At 58.1% G+C, this 20,075-nt stretch overlaps 8 protein-coding genes and 1 non-coding gene across 9 annotated transcripts; 3 read left to right on the forward strand and 6 right to left on the reverse strand.

Moving 5' to 3' along the window:
* Positions 1-164: 164 nt before the first annotated feature.
* BXZ73DRAFT_42127 (Mov34-domain-containing protein) lies at positions 165-1,594 on the reverse strand (the record flags this gene model as incomplete). Its single annotated transcript, XM_048018897.1, has 7 exons — positions 165-306; positions 358-413; positions 470-592; positions 646-1,038; positions 1,098-1,280; positions 1,331-1,382; positions 1,449-1,594. 7 exons carry the CDS (start codon positions 1,592-1,594, stop codon positions 165-167), a joined length of 1,095 nt encoding a protein of 364 aa, XP_047880917.1.
* Positions 1,595-1,764: 170 nt separating this feature from the next.
* On the forward strand, positions 1,765-2,535 carry BXZ73DRAFT_42238 (uncharacterized protein; the record flags this gene model as incomplete). Its single annotated transcript, XM_048018918.1, has 2 exons — positions 1,765-2,182; positions 2,237-2,535. 2 exons carry the CDS (start codon positions 1,765-1,767, stop codon positions 2,533-2,535), a joined length of 717 nt encoding a protein of 238 aa, XP_047880918.1.
* Positions 2,536-3,027: 492 nt separating this feature from the next.
* BXZ73DRAFT_42208 (beta-glucosidase 1A) lies at positions 3,028-5,344 on the forward strand (the record flags this gene model as incomplete). The annotated part of the gene is made up of 18 exons (XM_048018911.1): positions 3,028-3,073; positions 3,124-3,431; positions 3,484-3,582; positions 3,633-3,670; positions 3,723-3,815; positions 3,868-4,007; positions 4,052-4,090; positions 4,141-4,151; positions 4,206-4,350; positions 4,407-4,487; positions 4,542-4,565; positions 4,619-4,638; positions 4,694-4,714; positions 4,770-4,789; positions 4,858-5,018; positions 5,077-5,098; positions 5,149-5,242; positions 5,294-5,344. The coding sequence occupies 18 exons, from the start codon at positions 3,028-3,030 to the stop codon at positions 5,342-5,344; spliced, it is 1,413 nt and encodes a 470-aa protein (XP_047880919.1).
* A 3,229-nt stretch (positions 5,345-8,573) lies between these two features.
* Positions 8,574-9,282, reverse strand: BXZ73DRAFT_75163 (60S ribosomal protein L18A; the record flags this gene model as incomplete). Its single annotated transcript, XM_048022161.1, has 4 exons — positions 8,574-8,723; positions 8,776-8,952; positions 9,035-9,086; positions 9,149-9,282. 4 exons carry the CDS (start codon positions 9,280-9,282, stop codon positions 8,574-8,576), a joined length of 513 nt encoding a protein of 170 aa, XP_047880920.1.
* Positions 9,283-11,033: 1,751 nt separating this feature from the next.
* Positions 11,034-11,555, reverse strand: BXZ73DRAFT_14921 (uncharacterized protein; the record flags this gene model as incomplete). Its single annotated transcript, XM_048017504.1, has 1 exon — positions 11,034-11,555. A coding segment is annotated over one exon (522 nt), but the record flags the coding sequence as incomplete, so codon positions are not given.
* Positions 11,556-13,086: 1,531 nt separating this feature from the next.
* Positions 13,087-13,936, forward strand: BXZ73DRAFT_75165 (uncharacterized protein; the record flags this gene model as incomplete). Its single annotated transcript, XM_048022162.1, has 4 exons — positions 13,087-13,186; positions 13,248-13,314; positions 13,376-13,535; positions 13,703-13,936. 4 exons carry the CDS (start codon positions 13,087-13,089, stop codon positions 13,934-13,936), a joined length of 561 nt encoding a protein of 186 aa, XP_047880922.1.
* Positions 13,937-14,283: 347 nt separating this feature from the next.
* BXZ73DRAFT_t43 lies at positions 14,284-14,365 on the reverse strand. The gene has a single exon. It is a non-coding gene; the product is annotated as a tRNA-His (tRNA).
* Positions 14,366-14,489: 124 nt separating this feature from the next.
* On the reverse strand, positions 14,490-16,524 carry BXZ73DRAFT_98418 (uncharacterized protein; the record flags this gene model as incomplete). Its single annotated transcript, XM_048027681.1, has 13 exons — positions 14,490-14,573; positions 14,635-14,952; positions 15,012-15,020; positions 15,077-15,118; positions 15,334-15,377; positions 15,433-15,440; positions 15,492-15,562; positions 15,618-15,715; positions 15,788-15,908; positions 15,972-16,019; positions 16,090-16,211; positions 16,295-16,329; positions 16,400-16,524. 13 exons carry the CDS (start codon positions 16,522-16,524, stop codon positions 14,490-14,492), a joined length of 1,125 nt encoding a protein of 374 aa, XP_047880923.1.
* Positions 16,525-19,321: 2,797 nt separating this feature from the next.
* Positions 19,322-20,054, reverse strand: BXZ73DRAFT_75167 (uncharacterized protein; the record flags this gene model as incomplete). Its single annotated transcript, XM_048022163.1, has 5 exons — positions 19,322-19,393; positions 19,449-19,548; positions 19,589-19,810; positions 19,863-19,876; positions 19,932-20,054. The coding sequence occupies 5 exons, from the start codon at positions 20,052-20,054 to the stop codon at positions 19,322-19,324; spliced, it is 531 nt and encodes a 176-aa protein (XP_047880924.1).
* Positions 20,055-20,075: the final 21 nt, after the last annotated feature.

Here is a 20,075-nt window from a genome sequence, read left to right on the forward strand (position 1 = left end):
CGGCGCCAGGACGAGCCTGACAAAACAAGAGCCTCGTCGCCGCTAACAATACAATGCAATTGACTCTACTTGCGGGGAGCACATACGCGCTGTGGTACTTATTACATCAGACATGCCATGAAGACAGAACTTACAGGTGACTTCTCCACCAGTTTTCGATACTCTCAACCGATCGCCATCGCGGTGTCCACAACGTCCTCTACATTGCTGGCGGTGCCGGAACCTGAACCCAGCCGAGTTGAGAAGATCACATCTTTGAGTACTTGAGCGATGAGCCCGTGTTGCGCTTCACTGGCAATCTTGCCACTGTTATCTGACGTTAGGAGCGGGCAAACTGTCGGCGGTGTTCAAGCTGACCTGTCTTTGACCGCTTTCGACAGTGTGCTCTCTTCCCGCTTGCTGGTATCCTTTTGCTGCAAGGGAACCGCCATCAACGCATGCCCAGATTTCATCGTTTGAGCGACTCTACCTTGATCACCGCCTTCTCGTCAATCAGGATTGGCTGCGGTGGGCGAGTGCTGGAGATGCCACTCTGTGCCTTGGAAAGTTTCTGGTGAAGATCGGCGAGCTGGTTGGCGGAATATGCACGGCTCTGTAGCAATCTCAGTCATTGGACGGACAAAGGCACGATACCGAAAGTCATACCGAGATCAAGGCACTCTGACTAAGCGTGTTGACCCAGTATTTGTTCCACAACAGCCCGAGAACTTCGAAGTCAAGCGTCGACTTGAAAATCTGAACCTCTAGGGGGTAGTACTGATTCGCGTGGACACCGAAGTCCTCGATCTTGTTGAGCGGGATGCTCTGGTACTCATTGCTGCCCGAGTCCGGCGGAGTATAATTCTCAGGGTACGTGCGGAACGCGCCAATGTCAACCTTTCCGGCAGAAATGGTGCGATTGGGATCAATGACGACCGCGACGAACGGGTCCTGAAACTTCTGGTTTTGCATTTGCGTGTTCACGTCAATGCCTGAAAGCCAGCATCCGTATCCCGGATGGGAGTGGTACCAGCCGATGGCGTTCTCCAGACGAGAAACCTTAGGTTGGAGAATATGAGGGGGAGGAAGAGGAACAAGATAGGAGTATAGGAGCGCACCTGCTGACTGCCCTCTGAGTACTGCACCATGTACTCGTATGCCTCGCTCGCAGCATTTACTCGGGTCTCCGTCCCTTGCACAGGAAGAGCAAAGGAGTCGATAATCACGAGTGCGTTCCCCATGACCTTCCCCTGCATCATCCCCATGATCTCGTATGGCACACCCGAACGAGCGTGGATAGCCTAGGAGAGCATGAGCACCCAAGCTGTTGTGGCGCAAAACATGTACACACCATCTTGATCAACGCGACGGCAGAGATCTTGCATACTTTGAAGAATGCGGGGCTGGAAAGGCGAGGAATACAGTCATGAGTGTCTCTGCTTCTCGCTCTCCACCAGCCCCCAACTCACTCTCGTGTCCAAGGCTTCTCGTTGTTTACTCGCTGATTCTCGGCGTGGTCGTAGAGGAAGATCTCATCTTGCGCGGTCAACTCCTTGACATCGTTAAGGAGACTGAAGGTTTTCAAGGCGTTGCCGGACGAGGATGAGGACGCCATGGCGGTCGAGTGCCAGGCCGAGCGTGCGCCACCCTCGCGACCCTCGCGTACACGGCTTGCGTATATCGCCCTCGTGGGAACCACCTGCCTTTCGCATTCGATGACGCCCAGTCCGCGGGCGACGCGGGGACGATCGCCGTCGCCAAGCCTTCGTCATGCTCAAGTCGTGCATGTCTCGTCTCCACCTCTCGCGTTCCGCCGCGCACCCCCGTTTTTGCACCAACATCCCGCGGGCACAGACCCTCCCTCATGACTCCCTCTCTCGACGATTGGTCTCAAGCGCCCTGTCGCAGCCTTCGACCTCTTCGAACCCCGTACCCACTCTCGATCGGGAGCGTTTGTCGCAGCTGAAGCAACCGCGGCGTGGTGGACAAGATCTCTCTCAACGATACCGATGGCTTGAACGCTCTACGCGGGGCAAGGAAGTTTATGGACGGGAAATTCGACATTTCCAGGAAGCAGATGCCGTCTCTCAAACCACCCAGCAAATGGACGAGGAGCTGGTCGGGACGAGTTCTAGTCAAGTTACCCGGAGGATGTTCCGAGGCTTAGTGATCCCAGAATGCCCCAAACCCCCAGCGGATGACGGTGCGTTCCTGCAATCTTCTCACTCCCTTCCGCGGTTGAACTGTGGTGTCGCAGAATGCTGCATGTCGGGCTGCGCCGTCTGTGTGTACGATCTGTACGACGAAGCCCGGACCGACTACCTCAACGCGGTCGACAAAATTCGCGCAAGCTTGAAAGACACGGGCATCCCTGAAGACGAATGGCCCGCCGAGCTCCGCAGCAGGTCTCAAGGAGGTTCAGGCGTGCCGTCCGCCAAACCAAATGTCGCGTTAAGCGCGTTCGAGCAATTGGAGCTAGCTTTAAAGGCCAAACGAGAGAATCCCTCTCATCCCTCAACTGCGTCTCCCACAGATCTGGCACGAGTTGAGGGTTAGTACTTCTAGGGTATCGCTGAAGTGCCCTCGCCTGCTGATGCTAGGAGCGAGGTGCAGTTCAACTGGCTCTACCTCCGGCCAAGAAACGCCCCCCAAAGAAGCCCGTGGGATTGGACGACATGTACGAGGGTCTGCGGTGGGCTTTGTTCAGCAATCGCTGAGGTGCGTCCGTATCGTCCTCCCGTTCTTCGCATTCACTCATCTCCACTCGATCTGTGCACTCGATTGTGTAGGTTTGAGCACTGTATTCTGTAGTTATAATTACAAAGTTTTTCGATCCATTCAAGCGTGCTATTCCCGTCTACCGAAGAGTTGGCCAGCCTGCTTTTAAGGCTATCACCTGGTATGCATCCCACTGCCAGGTGATTCCTGCTCCCTATCGTTCACCGTCAGAAGGGCCGCAGGGTTAACCGAGGTTTCGCCGCGCATGCGAAGAACATATAAGCCCTTGCTTCCTATAGCGAGGCACCTTGCCCATTGCCCACGAACGCCATGGCCCAGAAACTTCCAAGCGACTTCGTCTGGGGTTTTGCGACAGGTGATTCTTATAGTCCTACTGGCCATGCGAATATCTAACGACCACTCCAGCTAGCTATCAGATCGAGGGCTCTCATAATGTCGACGGGCGCGGGCCTTCCATCTGGGACACCTTCTCACATCGCAAGGGCACCATCAAGGACGGTTCCAACGGTGACGTCGCCACGGACTCGTATCGGCTGTGGCGTGAAGACATCGCGCTGTTGAAGGAGCACGGGGTAAACGCCTACAGGTTCTCCATCTCCTGGAGTCGCTTGATCCCCCTGGGAGGACGTGACGACACCGTCAACGAGACAGGAATCGCATTTTACAGGCAGTTCATCGAGGAGCTTGTCAAGAACAGCATTACACCATATGTGGTGAGTTGTATTTCCGTTTGCTATCACGGCGGGTTGCCTGAGTGGACTGCAGACACTTTACCATTGGGATCTCCCGCAAGGACTCGACGATAGTTACGGCGGCTGGCTTAACAAGGAAGAGATCATCAAGGACTACACTCATTATGCAGAGGTATGGGTGCATCGCATGAGACCTCCACTCTGAACTGAACAGGTTTCAAGCTTTGTTTCACTCGCTACGGAGACCTGGTGAAGAACTGGTATGTCTCGACTCGAACCACTTCTCGTGGAGAGACTCACCATCGTCTACAGGATCACTTTCAACGAGCCCTGGTGTGTATCAGTTCTCGGCTACGCCAACGGCGTCTTCGCTCCAGGTCACAAAGGAGACAAGGAGAATTGGATGTGAGTTCCATAGTGGGCTGTCACCACTCGTTGTGTCTAATAACATCATCAGCGTTGCCCATCACGTCATTCTCTCGCACGCATATGCTGTCCGGCTGTATCGCGAGAAGTTCAAGGGTCCACAGGGTGGCCAGATCGGGATCACCCTCGATTCCCAATGGCTAGAGCCCTGGATAATTCTCCGCAGAGTGTGTTGCTGTTGTTCGCACGAAGCCTACGCCTCATGGATTGCATAGGTATTGCGGCGGCTCAACGTGGAATCGACTTCAAATTGGGTGAGTATCATCATCGGCGTTCTCGTTCATGGTCGCTGATAGCCCACCAGGTCGGTTTGCGGTGATGACCATCTCTTTGTCGGGTACCTACAAGGACTAATAACATCTCGCTCAGGATCCGATCTACAAAGGCTACTATCCGTCGGCGGTGAAAGCCATGATCGGTGACCGGCTGCCGGAGTTCACTGACGAAGAAGTGAAAGTAGTGAAAGGTTCTTCGGACTTCTTCGGCCTGAACACATACACGACGCAGCTTGTCAGTGAGTCCATTCAACCCATCCAAACCGCATGCGGGTGGTCACTATGCCGTTCGTAGAGGAGGGTGGCGAGGACGAGATACAAGGCAAGGTCCAGTACACCTTTGTCCGACCAGATGGGTCCCAGCTTGGCACCCAAGGTGAGTCTCCATTAGCGTATTGTACCACTTGAGTTCTATGCTGACGAGTACTAGCCCAGGTTCCATGGCTGCAGACGTGTTAGTGTGCGCGTCCTCTTCCGCGTCAACGGAGCTGACCAAACAATGAATAGATCCTCCGGGATTTCGCTCAGTAAGCCGTCAATGTCAAAGCTGGTGAGACGCGCAGCGCTAACAGCTGTGGTCAGCTTCTCAACTACGTGTGGAAGGTATGTAATTGATCAACTGGGCTGATCCATTTCCGTGCTTAAATGTGACTTCCAGACCTATCAAATGCCGGTCTAGTTCGTAAACTCATACCCCCTTCTTCTCTCCAAGAACTGACCACAGCCGTACTCTTCTCTTCAAACAGTGTGACAGAGAACGGCTTCGCAGTGAAGGACGAGAACACCCTTCCCCTGGATGAAGTCGTTCATGACAAGGATCGCATCGAATATTACGACGGTTACGCAAATGCAGTGTTGCAGGCGGTCACAGAGGACGGCGTCCAGGTGAAGTCCTACTTTGCGTGGAGTAGGTTCTTGTTCCCCACCTCCATCTCGTTCGCCCTTGCTAATGGATTTTTTACAAGGTCTGCTTGACAACTTTGAATGGTATGTTTGCAGAGTGCGGTGGCCCTGTGATTGCTCATGCGGGCGAGTAGGGCGGACGGGTACGAAACGCGTTTCGGTGTCACGTATGTGGATTACTCCACACAGAAGCGGACACCTAAGGATTCTGCACGGTTCCTCAAGAAGGTATGTATACACCCGCCAGATTGGTCACGCAGGGCACTGACGTCAATGCAGTGGTTCTCCGAGCATATCGCGGCTAGATTCTGTACAGAGACCGAGTCTTGACTAGTCAATCCTTCAATCACTCGGCTGCGAGAGTATGACACACTGAATGTTGACGTTGAAGCCTTGACTTGGGCAGCGTATGCGGCGTGACGTTTCTCCCTCACGTAAAATCAGCCGATCTCCGTGACAGCTGCACCACGCCCACGACAGTCGAGCGCTTTGAGTCACGGCTGCGGTTCCGAGAGCTTAATGCGCGAGCCTTATCTGCTGCCCGTCCCTCAAGCCTCAAGCTCAACCACCTTGCCGTCTAGATACCCGATCTTACCCCGGTCTGCAATCTGTCCCTGCATACACCAGCTTTGAAGTGAGTCTCTACCATTCACTGTATGGGAGTTCTGACCTTAGGCGCCTGCACATGTTCAGCTCGCATTGAACATGGTCTCAACGCGCAAAGCCACGCCCAAGTCCCCCGCAGACCCCCAATCCAGGGACTACCACTCCCTCCCGACACTCTCGTCGCAACCTCCCAAGTCTCGCGGTTCCACACCGAGACCCTCGAGACCCTTGCGACCGACATCGATCTCAAAGATGTCCACCTCGCGCTCGGCCCCCGCGTCCTCCTCGCCTCCGCCCACCTCCGCCTCTTCCGCGGCGTGCACTACGGCCTCGTCGGCGCGAACGGCGTCGGCAAGTCCACCCTCCTCCGCGCGCTCGGACACGGCCGCCTCACCGGGCTCCCGCCCAACATCCGCATCCTCTACGTCGAGCAACTCGAGGGCACCGACATGGCGCGCTCCGTCGTCCGCGCCGTCGTCGACGCCGACACCAAGGCGGGCCGGATCCGGCGCGAGCTCCGCGCGCTGCAGACCGCGCTCGAGGCGGACGACCCGACCGAGGTCGCGCGCGCGATGCGCGTGATCCGCCGCGACCGCCGCGAAGCCGAGCGCGCCGCCGCGGACAAGGTCGCGCAGAGCGCAGCGGCGCGCGCGGGGCGGACGCGCGCAAGAGGCTGATCGCGCGCGAGCGGGAGCAGGCGGCGAGGCCGCAGCCACGCGCGAGGGGCCCCGGCGCGGACGAGGTCGCGCGCGCCGCGCGGAGGCGCAGGAGCTGCTCGCGGAGCTCTTCGAGGCGGTCAAGCTCGGGGGGTACGGCGAGGAGGAGGCGGACGCGAAGGCGCGGCGGATCCTCGCCGGGCTGCGCTTCCCCGCGGACTGGCACGACCGGCCGCTGGGCGAGCTCTCGGGGCTGGCGGATCCGCGTGGCGCTCGCGGCGGCGCTGCACGTCGAGCCGGACGTGCTCCTCCTCGACGAGCCGACGAACCACCTGGACTGCCGGCGATCGTTTGGCTGGAGGAGTACATCGGGCAGCTGACGGAGACGACGGTCGTGACGGTCTCGCACGACCGCGCGTTCCTGAACGCCGTCGCGGACGAGATCGTCGTGTTCAGAGCCCAAACGCTGGCGTACCACGTCGGAATTTCGACGATACTGGAGAACACGGAGGAGAAGCAGAAGTACCTCGCGCGTATGGCCGCCGCGATCGAGCGCAAGAAGGCAACGCAGAGCGCGCGGTGCAAGCGGCGATGGCGCAGGCGCGGAAGAGCGGGGACGACAAGAAGATGGCGCAGATGGCGTCCCGGAACCGCAAGCTCGAGCGCATGGGGATGGAGGTGAACGCGAAGGGCCACCGGTTCAAGCTCAACCGCGACCGCGCGGGGTACCACACCTCCACGCGCGACGACGTCGTGGTCGACCAGGCCGAGGCGGTACCGAACTGGACTATCCCGGATCCCATTCCGCTCAGGCAGAGCGGCGCTCTCATCGAGGTCGAGGGGGTCTCGCTCGCGTACAACAAGAAACTCGCACCCATCGTCTCGGACGTGACGCTCAACATCGGGCAGGACGCGCGCATCGCCGTCGTCGGCGCGAATGGCAGCGGGAAGACGACGTTCGTCAAGGCGTGCGTGGGGGAGATTACGCCTGTCAAGGGCCAAATCAACCGACACCCGACGGCGAAGATAGGGTACTTTACCCAGCATCATGTCGACGACCTGCACAAGTACGACGACGACACCTCGGCGCTGACTCTCCTCCTCGACAAGGACGCGGAGAAGCGCGAGCAGGAGTGCCGCGCGCACCTGGGCAAGTACGGGCTCAAGGGCAGCCTCGCGGTGCAGCCTCTGCGGTCCCTCAGCGGCGGACAGATGGTCCGCGTGGCGTTCGCGCTGAATACGTTCGGATCTTCGCCTCATCTTCTGATCCTCGACGAGCCGACGAACCACCTGGACTACATCACCACCGAGGCTCTGATTGAAGCGTTGAAGGAGTATAGCGGCGCGGTCGTGGTCGTCTCGCACGACCAGTTCTTCGTTACGGAGGTCGCGGACGAGGTGTACGCTGTACGGAAGGGTCGCCTGGTTCGGCTGGAGGGTGGGATGGAGGAGTATGTGAAGCTTTGCCGGAAACGCCGCCGTACAGGATAATGGTTGGAGACCAACACGGTTTTCATGTGAGGCCAGCGGGGAGCTACATTGCTTCCCCGACGACAGGTAGAATAGTACACGGATATGTACAATGAACTACAAGTACTTGGGTGACTCAATCCAGGTTTGGGCCAAAGTCTTGTAGTTGAGCCGAGAAGGTGGCAAGGTCGATAGAGGCACGTCCGGAGTATGTGTACCACCAGGGTCCAAGTACTGAAATCTGGTCAATTCGTCCTAGCATCGTGGATTTGACAAGCACGCCCGCGAAGGAGAGCTCGAAACATCCGATTCTCCATTCGAGGGCTAATAAATTCCGTGTACTGCGAGTTTGTGCAGAGGACCTCGTTGGATACAGGTGCTCCAGAGCACAACAATGAAGGTACAGGTGCAGGAAATAGATGCGTCGACGAGAAAGTACTGAGAGACAGATGCTAGGAGCAAGGAACAACGAATGAGCAGATGGCAGCAGCGTGTTGGCTAAGTAGGAGCACCCGGTGGGCACATCTGTCAGCACTTGTGACCCTTTCCATATGCTCGAGCCGGGAGCCTTTATACCTCAGAGCAGAGCGCCATCGGTTTGGTATCTTGGCGGTACACAAATGTTGGGTAATATTGTCTTGGTGCACGGCTCCTAGGATCCAAGGTCCGCTCTGGGAGAGCATGCCATGCTGGTATAATGCACACATGGCGTAACATACATTCATACCGTCATATGCATGTGGGGGAGGACAACGTTGCTACAGCAAAGCGACGAGAGTTTTGAGATCGTACCACGGCAACCCATACAACAACTCCACCGAAGCTCCTTAGAACGTCGACGGCCTGTTCGCAACGAAGGTCGAGCGGACCTTCGAGACACGGTGGGGGAGGGGGAACTTGAGCTTAGGGACAAGGAGCTGCTTGATGTACGGGCGGCGAATGTCTTCGGACTTCTCAACCTCGACGACACGGAGGATCTAGGGTGGATATGAGCCGTGAACCAGTCGTTAAGAAAACGGTAATACGTACGTGGATCGACCGGAAGCGAGCGCGGTGGCGGGCAGCCATGTCCTGGTACAGGGCCTTGACGGCGTCCGTGCGGCTGAGCTCACGGAACTCCTTGTACATGTTGTGGGTACCGGAGCGCGAGTCATAACGAAGCCAGATGCCGAAGACCTTGATCTTCAGTGGCTTCTTCTCATGGATCTAAAAGAGCACGTCCCAATGACGGCGATCAGCCTCCCATTCCGCCTGCCACTTGAACGGCTGCAAGGGACATAATACACACAACGTTGACGCCAATAATCTCGCCACTGGCCTTCTTCACCTTCTTCAGTTGCCTGGGTGGCACGTAAGGGCATGTTCGCGGTACAAGCGCGGGTATCACACAGGAAGAACGTACCTGAGGAAGTACCAGAACCGCGACTTGGCGACGACTTCGTTGGGCGCAAAGATGCGCATGCGGTAGATCTTGGGGGTAGGGTCGTTCTCGGTGGGGAGATGACGCCCAACGACCTGGTATTCGTGGAAAGGCATCTGGGGGATGGGGAAGGGGTATGAGACATGGGTCCTTCATCCGGATATGACCGAAGCCATCCAGCATCGTATTCTGCGAATCTTGCGCAATTTCGGCCTGGCGCGACTGCAGAGGGGTCCCGAGGGGTATAGGAAGACAACAGACACTCACTTTGAGGAAGAAACCAGCTTACCCTTGAAGATTTGACGTTGGCGTTGGCGTTGATGGCGACGAGACTCTCCTACGCTCACCCGCGGCGGCGATAGAGTTTGCTGACTTGGGCGGAGTCTGAACTGAGAGAGCGTCTAACGGACCTGTGTCAGGGTCAAGCGCTGGCCGCCTCTAGTGTTGAACTTCACTGAGAAAGTCGCCGCCTCATGATCAGCTAGATCGAACTCCCCGCTTGGGTTTATACCACCATAAGTTCCTGATGCTTGTGTTTCTGCTCATGCTCTCTGCGGCATCATTTTGAGCAACGCGAGTCTATCCCACGATCGCGCTTGTCAAGCATGCGATGCTAGAACGACTGGAGGGTCCGCCTGAACGAATCCGTGTACCAGATGAGGGTACACTGACTGGTTGGTCTCCCACATACATATATTACCCCCTATGCATCGCCCAGAACATCCGGATGTCCAATGTATCTGTGCATCGCTCACCTGCCTTTCGTGATACAAAGTCCTGCGACCTTGCGAATCGAAGCAGCTCAGCTAGCAGGGCAGCGTGGCTGACTATACATTATAGTCTCCCCGAAACAACCTGCTCCGAAGGCTGACTACAACAGCGGTCCGTCCTCGAATTGCCCCGGGTATGCGGACCGAACTCCATTAATCCTATGGCGGATGGTAGGCACCAACGGAAAAGGAGATGGGGCTGGCTGTGAGACGACAGTTGGGGCAAGTCTTAATTTCTCAGGTTGAGCCCAAACACTCTTTTTCACATATCTAACCAGAACAGATGGGCGGGTTGAAAAAGAAGGAATAAAAATACTTCCATAACGTATGCAACAGAGGCACTGTAGCAGTGTGGTGGTATCAAGTATATGTAGGTGCGGGTGAGTCGTTTGAAGAGCGAGATATGGAGCAGCGATAATAAGAACCGAGCGTGAAGAGAGCAAGTAAGTATAGCTACAACACTGGGGCAATGCCGGAAAATAAAGAAGCAGGTCATATGGCCACCTCCACGAACCACACGCGTGTCAGAGGCTCGTCGCTCGTCGCCGCCTCCGCTCCTCTTGTGCGCGCATGCCGCGCGCGAGCACCGCCGGGTCCACCACGAGCGGGAACGGGCACAGCGGTGTCGTGTCCACGACAGGCGAGCCATGTACGCTCGCGATGGGGACCGGGGGCAAGGGCTTGAAGAGTGTCGTCGGCGTGAGAGGAGGCGTATGTCCGGGGCTGTCAATGAGGACACCGGAGTCGCGCGAGCCATCGACGAGGACGCTGGAGTCGCGCGTGCGAGAGTCATCCGCACGCCAGAACGAGCACGACTGCGAGCGCGGGCGGGCGAACCACACGTCCGACACTCTGCTCCCGCTCCCACTCGCCTCGCCCTCGCCACTCCTGCTACTGCTGGTCCCCGTTCTGGTGCTATCCTCGCTGACGCCGCGACTGTGCGTGGTGCCCACCCCGAACCCAAGCGCGCTGGGCGCGCGCGAGAGCGTCGGGGGCACCCAGAGCGTGAGGCGCTCTGCCAGGTCTCCCTCGTCCTCGAGCGGCGCGAAGAGCCGGGCCTCGTCCTCGTCCGCGCCGACGCCGTCTCCCCAGTCGACGCACTGGCACGTCTTCCACCGCGCGCGGCACCGGTAGCAGAACTGCGCGCCGCACACGCACGTCATGTGCGCGCACCCGCCGTGCCGCTCGACGAGTGCCTCGCATCCAGGGCAGCGCACCCAGCCCATGCGGCTGCCGAGCGCGAGCGCGGCGCGGTGGCTCGCGTCGTGCGCGCACACGTGTGAGGGGGAGGGGGGCGAAGAGACCGCGGCCTTGCAGCGCGCGCAGGTGCGCGCACTGGCGCAGGCGGGGGACGGGCAGGTGTAGAGCCGGATGGGGACGCGTTTGTCGCGCGCGCCGAGGAAGCGACTGCAGCGCGGGTTCGCGCAGTAGACGCGTTTGGGGGTGTCGAATTCGGACTGGCGTTCGGCGAAGCGGGCGCGCTGTGTGGAGGTCATGTGGTGCTCGAAGGTCTCGGTGGGGATCGTCTGGCGACAGCATCGTGGAGGGAATGCCGTGAGAGACTGCAGGGACGTATCGACGAGGGTGAGGAGGCATTCGGCGTGGTACCGGTGTCCACAAGGTGTGAAGAGCGAGTCGAGGTCAACATTCGTTTGGCAGGCAGCGCATTCAAGGGTCGTGCTGCAACGATGTTGTGAGCAGGATCCGAGAGGAAGGTCGGCGCGACGTACATCGAGCTGAAACGTGGGGTGAATTGAGGATGGCGCGTCGCGAGTGAGGTTGAAAGTCCAGCCACGACCGTTTGCAATACGTTCGGAAGTCGTCGACGAATATTCCTTACACTAGGGCAAGTTAAAATAGAGCAGTAGCTCCATAAAGGAAACTCACCTTTGCTTCCATAGCATACCGGCACGACGCAAAGTGGAAACAGGGGAGAAGGTGACATCGTTGGGTCTCCAGCGGTCGATAGAAAGGAGGCCCGAACGGAAGAAGCCGTGCTTGTTTTCTTGCTGAGGAAGTGTGTCCAGAGAGACCATGCCCAATGACAGCACAGTCGTGACTTCCCACTCCTCGGAAGTGACCACGTCCCACTCCGTCTCCATGTCGTCGAATGCCTCGGAGGCATCGTAGTACTGCATGGTCAGAGAGAGAAATGGAGGTGGAATGGCATGAGTGTTTGCGACGAGTGGAGGGAAGGAGGACGGGTATGGTGTGCAGGGAGCGGTATGTATACGAGGGTAACGGCCCGTCGCCGACTACAGCAGCCTCCCTGCAACGTGTTGGAGGCGTGCGAGACGGATACACAGCTGAGGGCAGGGAGGAGTTGGGCTGACATTTCCGCGATTGGGGGCGGGCGTCATGAAAGGGTGTGAAGAAACCGGTGGCTTCGATGAGCTTAGGCCGAGCTGCTTTGCTGCACCCACAGCTGCTTGAGTATGTAGGTGATACCTGCCTGTTTTCAAGAGATGCATGTAAGTAAACAGAGCACGCAGTATATGCAGTGGTCACCAACCTGAGCTTGGGTATCGTGCGCATCGGTGAGCCTGTCACATGGGATCCAGGAGCAAGATATGATATATGAAGGCTTAGCGAAGTCAGTGATACAAGGTGAAGTTGTGCAGGTGCGACCATACGTATATGGAACAGCGGAGCTCTGGTGGTGGCCGACATTCGAACATGCTGTTAGAAGCTGCTGGATTACAGGCCAAATGACACATGAACGTTCCAAGTACTTAGCATGGCCATCCGTGGGGTGGGTTTTGGCTTCGCTGTGTACGCTATGCTTATCCAGGGCAACCTATCCGGAACCAGGCAATAACAGCGCAGAATGGTCCCACCAGCACTAGAGGTGCGTGTCATATAGAAAGTCCAAGTACTGTCAAGTGGTGACGATGGCCGTGGCGGCTGCCTGGCAAGCGGCGGGCTCCGCCCGAGACGGACCAAATGTGGGCATTTTCCCGCACCAGAATGGGCCGGCCGAAGGGGCGGCACGGACCCAGCCGCCGCGGTGGGCAGTCAAGAGCTCGCCGCCGTGCGTTGTTGGGGCCAGCTGGTTGTCTTCTTCCAACGCCTTCGTCTCTGCCCTTCTCCTTGCCCTCCCTTCCCGCCCCTCCCCGCCCTCATCCACCTCTTACGCCAGCTTCCTCAGCCATGAAGTTCTCTACTGCCGCTCTGTCCCTTGCCGCTCTCGCCGCCACTGCTTCTGCGCAGCTTGACATCCTCGTCCCCGGCGGTGACGACCTCTGGTGGCGTAAGTAGCGTTTTCTCTTTTCCCCCCTCTCCGTAGTGAACTCACCTGCCTTCGCCCGCAGTCGTCGGATCCGATAACGTTGTGTCATGGACCTGCACGACGAACACGATCCCGCAGTTTACCGTGCTGTAGGTTTTTCTCTGTCGCCTTCGAGCGTTTCGCCCACCTTGGGCTGACACACCGGTCCAGCGTCCAGAACAGCAACCCGAGCGTCCTCAACTCGCCCCTCGCGATTATTGCCCAGCAGAACAACTTCGACTGCTCCAAGCTCGTCACGAAGGACCTCGTTAACCTCCCTGTCGCCACCGGTTACCAGATCCTCTTCGCCAACACCCTCAACAGCTCGGATGTGAGTATTGTTCTGAAAATAGCCCCCCTCCCCTCCCCTCGTGTCGGTTTACACCTCTATCCCCGACCGTTCCCGTGACCCGTTTCCATTCCTCGTCTTCCGCGTTTCGCCGCGCCCACTTCCCGCGCGCCCTCGTTCGTGCTCACGCGCTCACCCCTTGTACCCAGATCTACGCCACATCCAAGACGTTCGAGATCAAGCCCGTCGCCTCTGGCTACCCCCCGGCCTCCGCGACGCCCACCGGCGTGTCGTCAGCGGTCGCGAGCAGCACCGGCACTGCGTCGGGCTCTGGATCCACCCCCACTAGCTCCGCCAACTCCAAGAGCGGCGCGTTCGCCCTTACCGCCCCCGGCACTCTCGCCGCCGCGGCCTTCGCCGTCCTCGGCCTCTTCACCGCGTGAGCGGGAAGAGTAGGTTCTCACCCCTCCCTCGTAGCTGCATGCGTACCTCTCGTTGTCTTTGGGCAGAGACACTACTCAGCGAAAGAACGTACAAGGCGGCCTCGGCAGCCTTGAGCGACGGCCCTTGGCTTATGCGTCCCTGAACTCTCTTTTCTTACGCTTTGGACAACTGGCTTTCGTTGTAGTGTCTCGATGTATACCTCACACTCCTTTAGTACACGATCCTTCCGGTAATGCGTCTTGTGTGATAGCGTGTGAAACTGGGCAAAAGGTGGTGATCCATGGTTATCATCGTCGGTAATGTCAGATAGACTGAGGGTTTAAACAAAAATCTCATTCCTGTATTATGTCCCTAGCCGGATTCGAGCCGGCGTCTTCACGGAATTGTGTTTCCACAACGTGATGATCTAACCACTAATCGATAGGGACTTAGCATATGAGCTCCTTTTAATTATACATGATGCATCTGAGTTCAGTGCTGAGTATTACACATACGGACTGGACCCTTCAAGAGTCATGGAGTCCCAACAGAGTTAAAGAAACAGCAGCCTCTTCATCCCCAATCCTCCGCTATGCGCTTCCCGGGCGCCGGACGCCGCGCTTCCACCTCGATGTCCGACTCCGACCCGGCGACCTCCTGCACCACGGGCAGCGACCGCATCTCGTACTCGTCCTCCCCCGCACGCTCAAAGTCGTACGTTGCGAAGCTGCCTGCAGCCATCGTTCCGCGCCCGTACGTCGTCGTCGTCGTCCCCGGTCCCGTCCCGGTTCTCGTGCCCAGCCCCATCATCGTCCCAGCCCGGTCCCGGTGTGCGCGAGCGAGAAGAGAGGCGGGTGGAGAAGATGAGCGCGGTGTCGGCGCTGGGCCGGCCGGGCGTGGGCGGACCCCCGGAGCTCGTCGCGGTCATCGCGGACGGATGCGGGGACGCGGAGGCTTGGAGGTTGAGCATGAGGCGGGACATCATCGTGACGGAGATGCTGGATGCGGCGGTGGAGAGGCAGCCGCGGAGGAGGGGCTGAGCGCAGTGTGAGCTAGCGTGTGGCAGAGGAGATCTGTGTGAGGGGCGTTGCGCACCTCGGCGAACTGTGAGGGAGGCGCAGTTAGTGGGCGGAGAGGCCTGCGGAGAGAGGGCCGCTTACATAAAAAGTTAGGGTATTGGCAGGTTGGCGGAGGCCATGACGCTGGATTCGCGGTTAGTAGGAGCATGGTGGAATGGGAGCGCATGTGCTTACGCAAAATACATAGCACCTGGATATACATCAGCCCGGAACACAAAAATATAAGTCGGCATCCACGTACCATCTCGCATGAGAACATATATAAGGTCATGTCGTCCGGACGAGGTGGGATTATGCAGTCTCGTTCGGATAGTCTTGAGTAGCGTAAGTGAGAATACCATTAGGTCGAACAGGAACAGCGATTCCCATGCGACAGCAATTCCTTGGGGATCACGTCAGAACAGCACGTCAGTCACTCAAGATACCCAGACGCGTACGGATAGCTCTGTGGCAGAGGGTCAGCGTGGGCTGTATGCGTGCACGAATCAAGCACTACGTGAGTCGGTCTGCCGCCAAATGGCACCCCCCTTTCAGTTGCACGTCTTCATGTTGGCCCACCACAGACCACTGAAAGTCCGCATCAGAATAGTGTTGCGCGCATGAGGCACGCTGAAAGACTCACACATGACACCCCAAACAGAATTCCTGCAAAGCCGAGGACGGCGCCTCCGACGTGCCAGTTGCGGCCGTAAAGCGCGAAGGTTCTCAGAAAGAGACAAACTAGAAAAGGCGTGGGGCGATCGCAGTTAAGCTACAGACTAGTCAATTGAGTCCGAGATAATGAACGCTCACGGCATACAACGACCTGGTTGGCGATCAGGAGCACTTGGCGGAAGAACGCGTACTGTCGGCAGCTATACCGATGTGCAGCATGGTCGGCGTTCTGTCCGTCTGGCGCGCTGCATAGCGGGAACTACCCCTACGAGAGCTTCGATCAGCGACCGGGAGAACGCGTGAGGTGAGAAGGAGAGCGCACATGCTCGTTCCAGTAGCCATAGAAGTTGCCGAAGTTCACAGCGATGTCCTGCGGACGGGTCGCAGTTCAGCACGGTTTGATGTGTGGGAGGTATAAATGACGTCAACTGCAAACGCACCGCGACCAGGGGAAGGTATCGGTTGAGGTAGAAGAGCCAGGTAGTGCGGAGAGTCTTGCGGGGCCGCCAGATGCGCCAGTATTCTTCGTCGATGGTGAGGAGGTAGTCGAAGTAGAGGATCACTGAGCGAGCGCACGCATCGTCTCAGTACGCGCACACGGGGAGAAAGACCAGTCGACATCGATATCGTAGGAAATGCACGCACCGACGCCGACGAGGTGGAGGTAGTTGTGGACGTGGCTGGGGCGCAGGACGCGCGCAGCGGACTGAGGTCAAGGCATAGACGCTATGGGCGTGGCACGCAACTCACACAGACTGCGGCACGACATCGCTGATCATTAGGGACATCCTGCGGCGTCCGGGGTCGGGCTGGTGAACGGATGGTTGGGACGTGTCGGCGTGTGGGTTCGTGGCGTCGGCGTCGGGGGCGTTCATGAGGACGGAGCGGGCATGGACGGGGCGCGAGGGAGGAAGCAGACGGGGCGCGCGAGAACATGGTGATTGGGAGTATAAAGCACCGGTGTGGGCACTAGGGCGGGCCTCACACGGGCGCAGACTGGCGCAAAGGCAAAGCGTTGGCGAGATTCTATCGCGCAATCAGACTGATGTGCCTCGCGCCATATGTGGCTGGGCTCCGATCGCCCGACGCGAGCTTCATTCATTCGCGCGCGCCACATTCGCTCCCCCGCCCCCGCGCAGCCCCGCGCTCGGCTCTAGCCTCTTGTCGCCGTTGGCACATTCTCGCGCACGCCGTCAATTGTGAAGTCGGTAGTGCACGCGATCGGCGCGTCAGATACGCTAACGAGGGGACCCACTGCGACATACCTTCTCGCTAGAACGGCCAGCGCTCGGTGGTTTTCCATGGCCCTAGCGCCTCTCGCCCCGGCACTGCTGAGCGTATATGCGAGCAGCGCGGCGTTACATAAGCTCTCGCACTTCGCATCACGCGCATCTTTGCCAGCCAATCGTTTCCGGCGGCCTCTGATACTCCCACTGGAGCCACGGTGTCCACTTACCTCTTGCTGACTCCACTGCTGCCTTGCTTACTACTTGCTAGGTCCGCCCGACATCGCGCCCCGTCTACGGACCCGTGTCGGCACGTTAAAACTGTTTAGACAAGGCCGGGAGCTGTGTCATTTTGCGAAACAAGGAACAACTAAGGTCGATCGTTGGCTAGAATACAAGACGAGGCCGTCGCGCTCGAGAGCCGTCTTTTAAATTTGAGGTCCACAAAGTGCTGGGCACATACCCGCGCGCCGCGTGCACAACAGCGTCGCAGAGAACGCATGGCGAGCGTCCACCGGCTGTCGTTAATTACGAGGCTGTGTGGGGTGCGCGGAGTGATTGGTTGAGTGCACAACGAGACCTATGTACCCACACCTAGGGTGGGCCTATGAGCGTAGCGAAGTGAGACAGAGATGGTACCCCTCTACTCACCCCGGGCTATCACCGTTCGACACTCGAGAGGGCATCGTAGGTACACGCCGGCGGACAAGCGGACATACAAATTCGAAGACGCCACGGAGCGTGGGATATCACGCACATGGCCACGCGCATGCATCGCCGGTGAGCGCGGTGAGCACCAGCACAACGAAAGTGGCATGAGAGGAAGCAACCGACTGCAGGGTGTGGCCATCGGCGGGCTTCGATATCTGCCAACTGTCAGGGAAGCTCCGCGCCCAACGTCTGCGAAAATTCCCGCTCGCGGATATACGATTAGTGGTTGCAACCTGCCGGGATGGCAGGACAGCTTACTAGCAAAGACGTCTTCGGCGTGGAAGATCCAGTGGAAAGACCATCTCGACGTGAGGTGTTGCATCTAGGACGGCTTCACGGGGAGGAGATGCGTATGTTATCTCTATTTTTGAGGGAACCCAACCGACTGAGGTTGCATGAGCAAGTTTGCAAACGAAAGCTCAGCTATTCGAACCTTGACTTGCCCGAATCCGAACCTGCTCCCTACTGTCCTGATAAACATGTTTCAAAGCCCGCAAGCGGTCCGAGAGAGGGTTCGGAAGGTATCCACCTTCCCGTACGGTCTTTTTTGAACGTTAAAATCGCCGGCCCATCCGTGCCGAAGAGTTGTGCCAAGGTGTACCGGTACCTTCGCCTGTCCTCCGATCCTTCCCGCGAAGCCCGAGCACAGCGCTCCCATCGTCAGACAGTCTAGAACGATCTGTCCGCGGGAAAGATGCGCTCCGTTGCTAGGAGCGTTTTTGTCCAGGACTCATGGGGGAACGGGATCCGTGGGGGCCGGATGTTCGAGCCCATCGGCGCGTTAGGGCCATTCGAGCAATTGAAAGAAGGCAGCGCGACCGGGTTGTGATAACAGCGTCTGACCGCACTCACATACGCAGACCAGCGAGGTGGGATATGGAAGGTGTTTCAGCGATGAGAAAGATGGGGGTCGGGTGTGTATTGCATCATGAAGGACGAAGCATTGGGCGTGCCTATAACATTCGTTCCGAACCTAATGTCACCTTGCAAGTCGAAAATACAAATACGTATGGACTCACAAGCACTCTATGCTCCCAGGACGTGACGGAAGCCGGCCCGGCCCGGTGAACTCTGACTGAAATAGCAAGTTGGAGTGTTGTGGGGACCATGAGGAGAAGAGACGTGGCATGGTGACAAGAACGTGCTGTCACGCCCAGTGAGAACGCCCCCTATCCGGAGCTATCTGGAGCTATCTCAACGACCCAGATTGCTGGGGATAGGTCGATATTGCTGAATGCCTCATTGCGTAGGTTTTCATAAATGTCCGCCTATCCCCATCTATCCGCAACGATTGACACGCCACTGACAATTATGGGGATAGATGCCACCTATTGCCATGTATCCCCAGCTATCAACGGGCCTTTTCAGTGGAACCACGTGCGACCAGGCCTCATAGATCTGAATATATCTGCACCAATTTCATTGACAGTATGACATCATACACGTGCCCCGCGCACCCGCGCCCGCGCACCCGCGCCCGCTCCACCGCGCACCCGCTCCACCGCGCACCCGCGCCCGCTCCGCCGCCCGCCCGCCCTCGAGCCCTCGCCCGCCCTCGCCCGCCCTCGCCCGCCCTCGTGCAGCCACCGCCTGCACGCGCCCTCGCACCCCTGTGCCGCCGCCGCCTGCACGCGCCCTCGCGCCCTCACGCGCCTGCCGCCCTCCGCACCTTCGTGCCCTCGCCTTCTCTGCCCGTGCGCCCGACCTCCAGCTCCCGCCTTGCGCACTTGCGCTTCTATGCAGGACCAGCACCTGTTGCGCCCGCTTCCTTCTTTGATGTCCTGGCGCCGTCCGTCTTCTTGTAGGTCTATACATGACTGTCACCCACGCTCGCCGTACGGTGAGGCGTAAATGACACATACCTCACGTTGGGGGTGCTTCAGCGTCCTGTACCATGCAGAAAATTCTTCTTGGGTGCCGTGATTTTTCGTGTACCAGATGACCGCACAATGCACCCTGCAGCTGGATGAGATCGGGTGAAGATAAGTAAGATAAAACACACTGGAGCTTAGAGTTTGCTTCGAGCACCGGTGGCCACGTTGCGGCAGTTGCCTTGCTCTTCTCCGCACGAGCTTTGCCCTTGCCCTTGGAGTTCTTGCTCGCTGATGTTGCAGCCATTGATGCCGGTTGCTGGAATGGCTCCTCGTGTTCGTCGAGCGTGCTTGGGGGCCGTATAGGGCTCTCTGGTAGTGGGAGCTTGCCGCCCGGCCCGTACGCAGCTTTCCTGTTAACACGGCCGATTAGAGATTGCAAGTCATGAATGTCAGGATACATACAATGCGCTCGGCATCTGCGACATTCGTGTGAGTACAGAGCAGCATTGTGCGAGTCACAGTTGTACATACCAGAAGAAGTGGCCGCGCTTCTGCACAAGTAGCGCCACCACTGCAGGGAGAGGTGCTGTTGCCTTCCAGCGTACTAGCTAGTTCGTCAAATTCAGTATTTTTAGCAGCTGGTAGTTGTCGCATTTCAGGTGCACCACTAGAAGA

Source organism: Epithele typhae (assembly GCF_022376455.1).
Source record: "Epithele typhae strain CBS 203.58 chromosome Unknown BXZ73scaffold_7, whole genome shotgun sequence".
NCBI lineage: Eukaryota > Fungi > Basidiomycota > Agaricomycetes > Polyporales > Epitheliaceae > Epithele > Epithele typhae.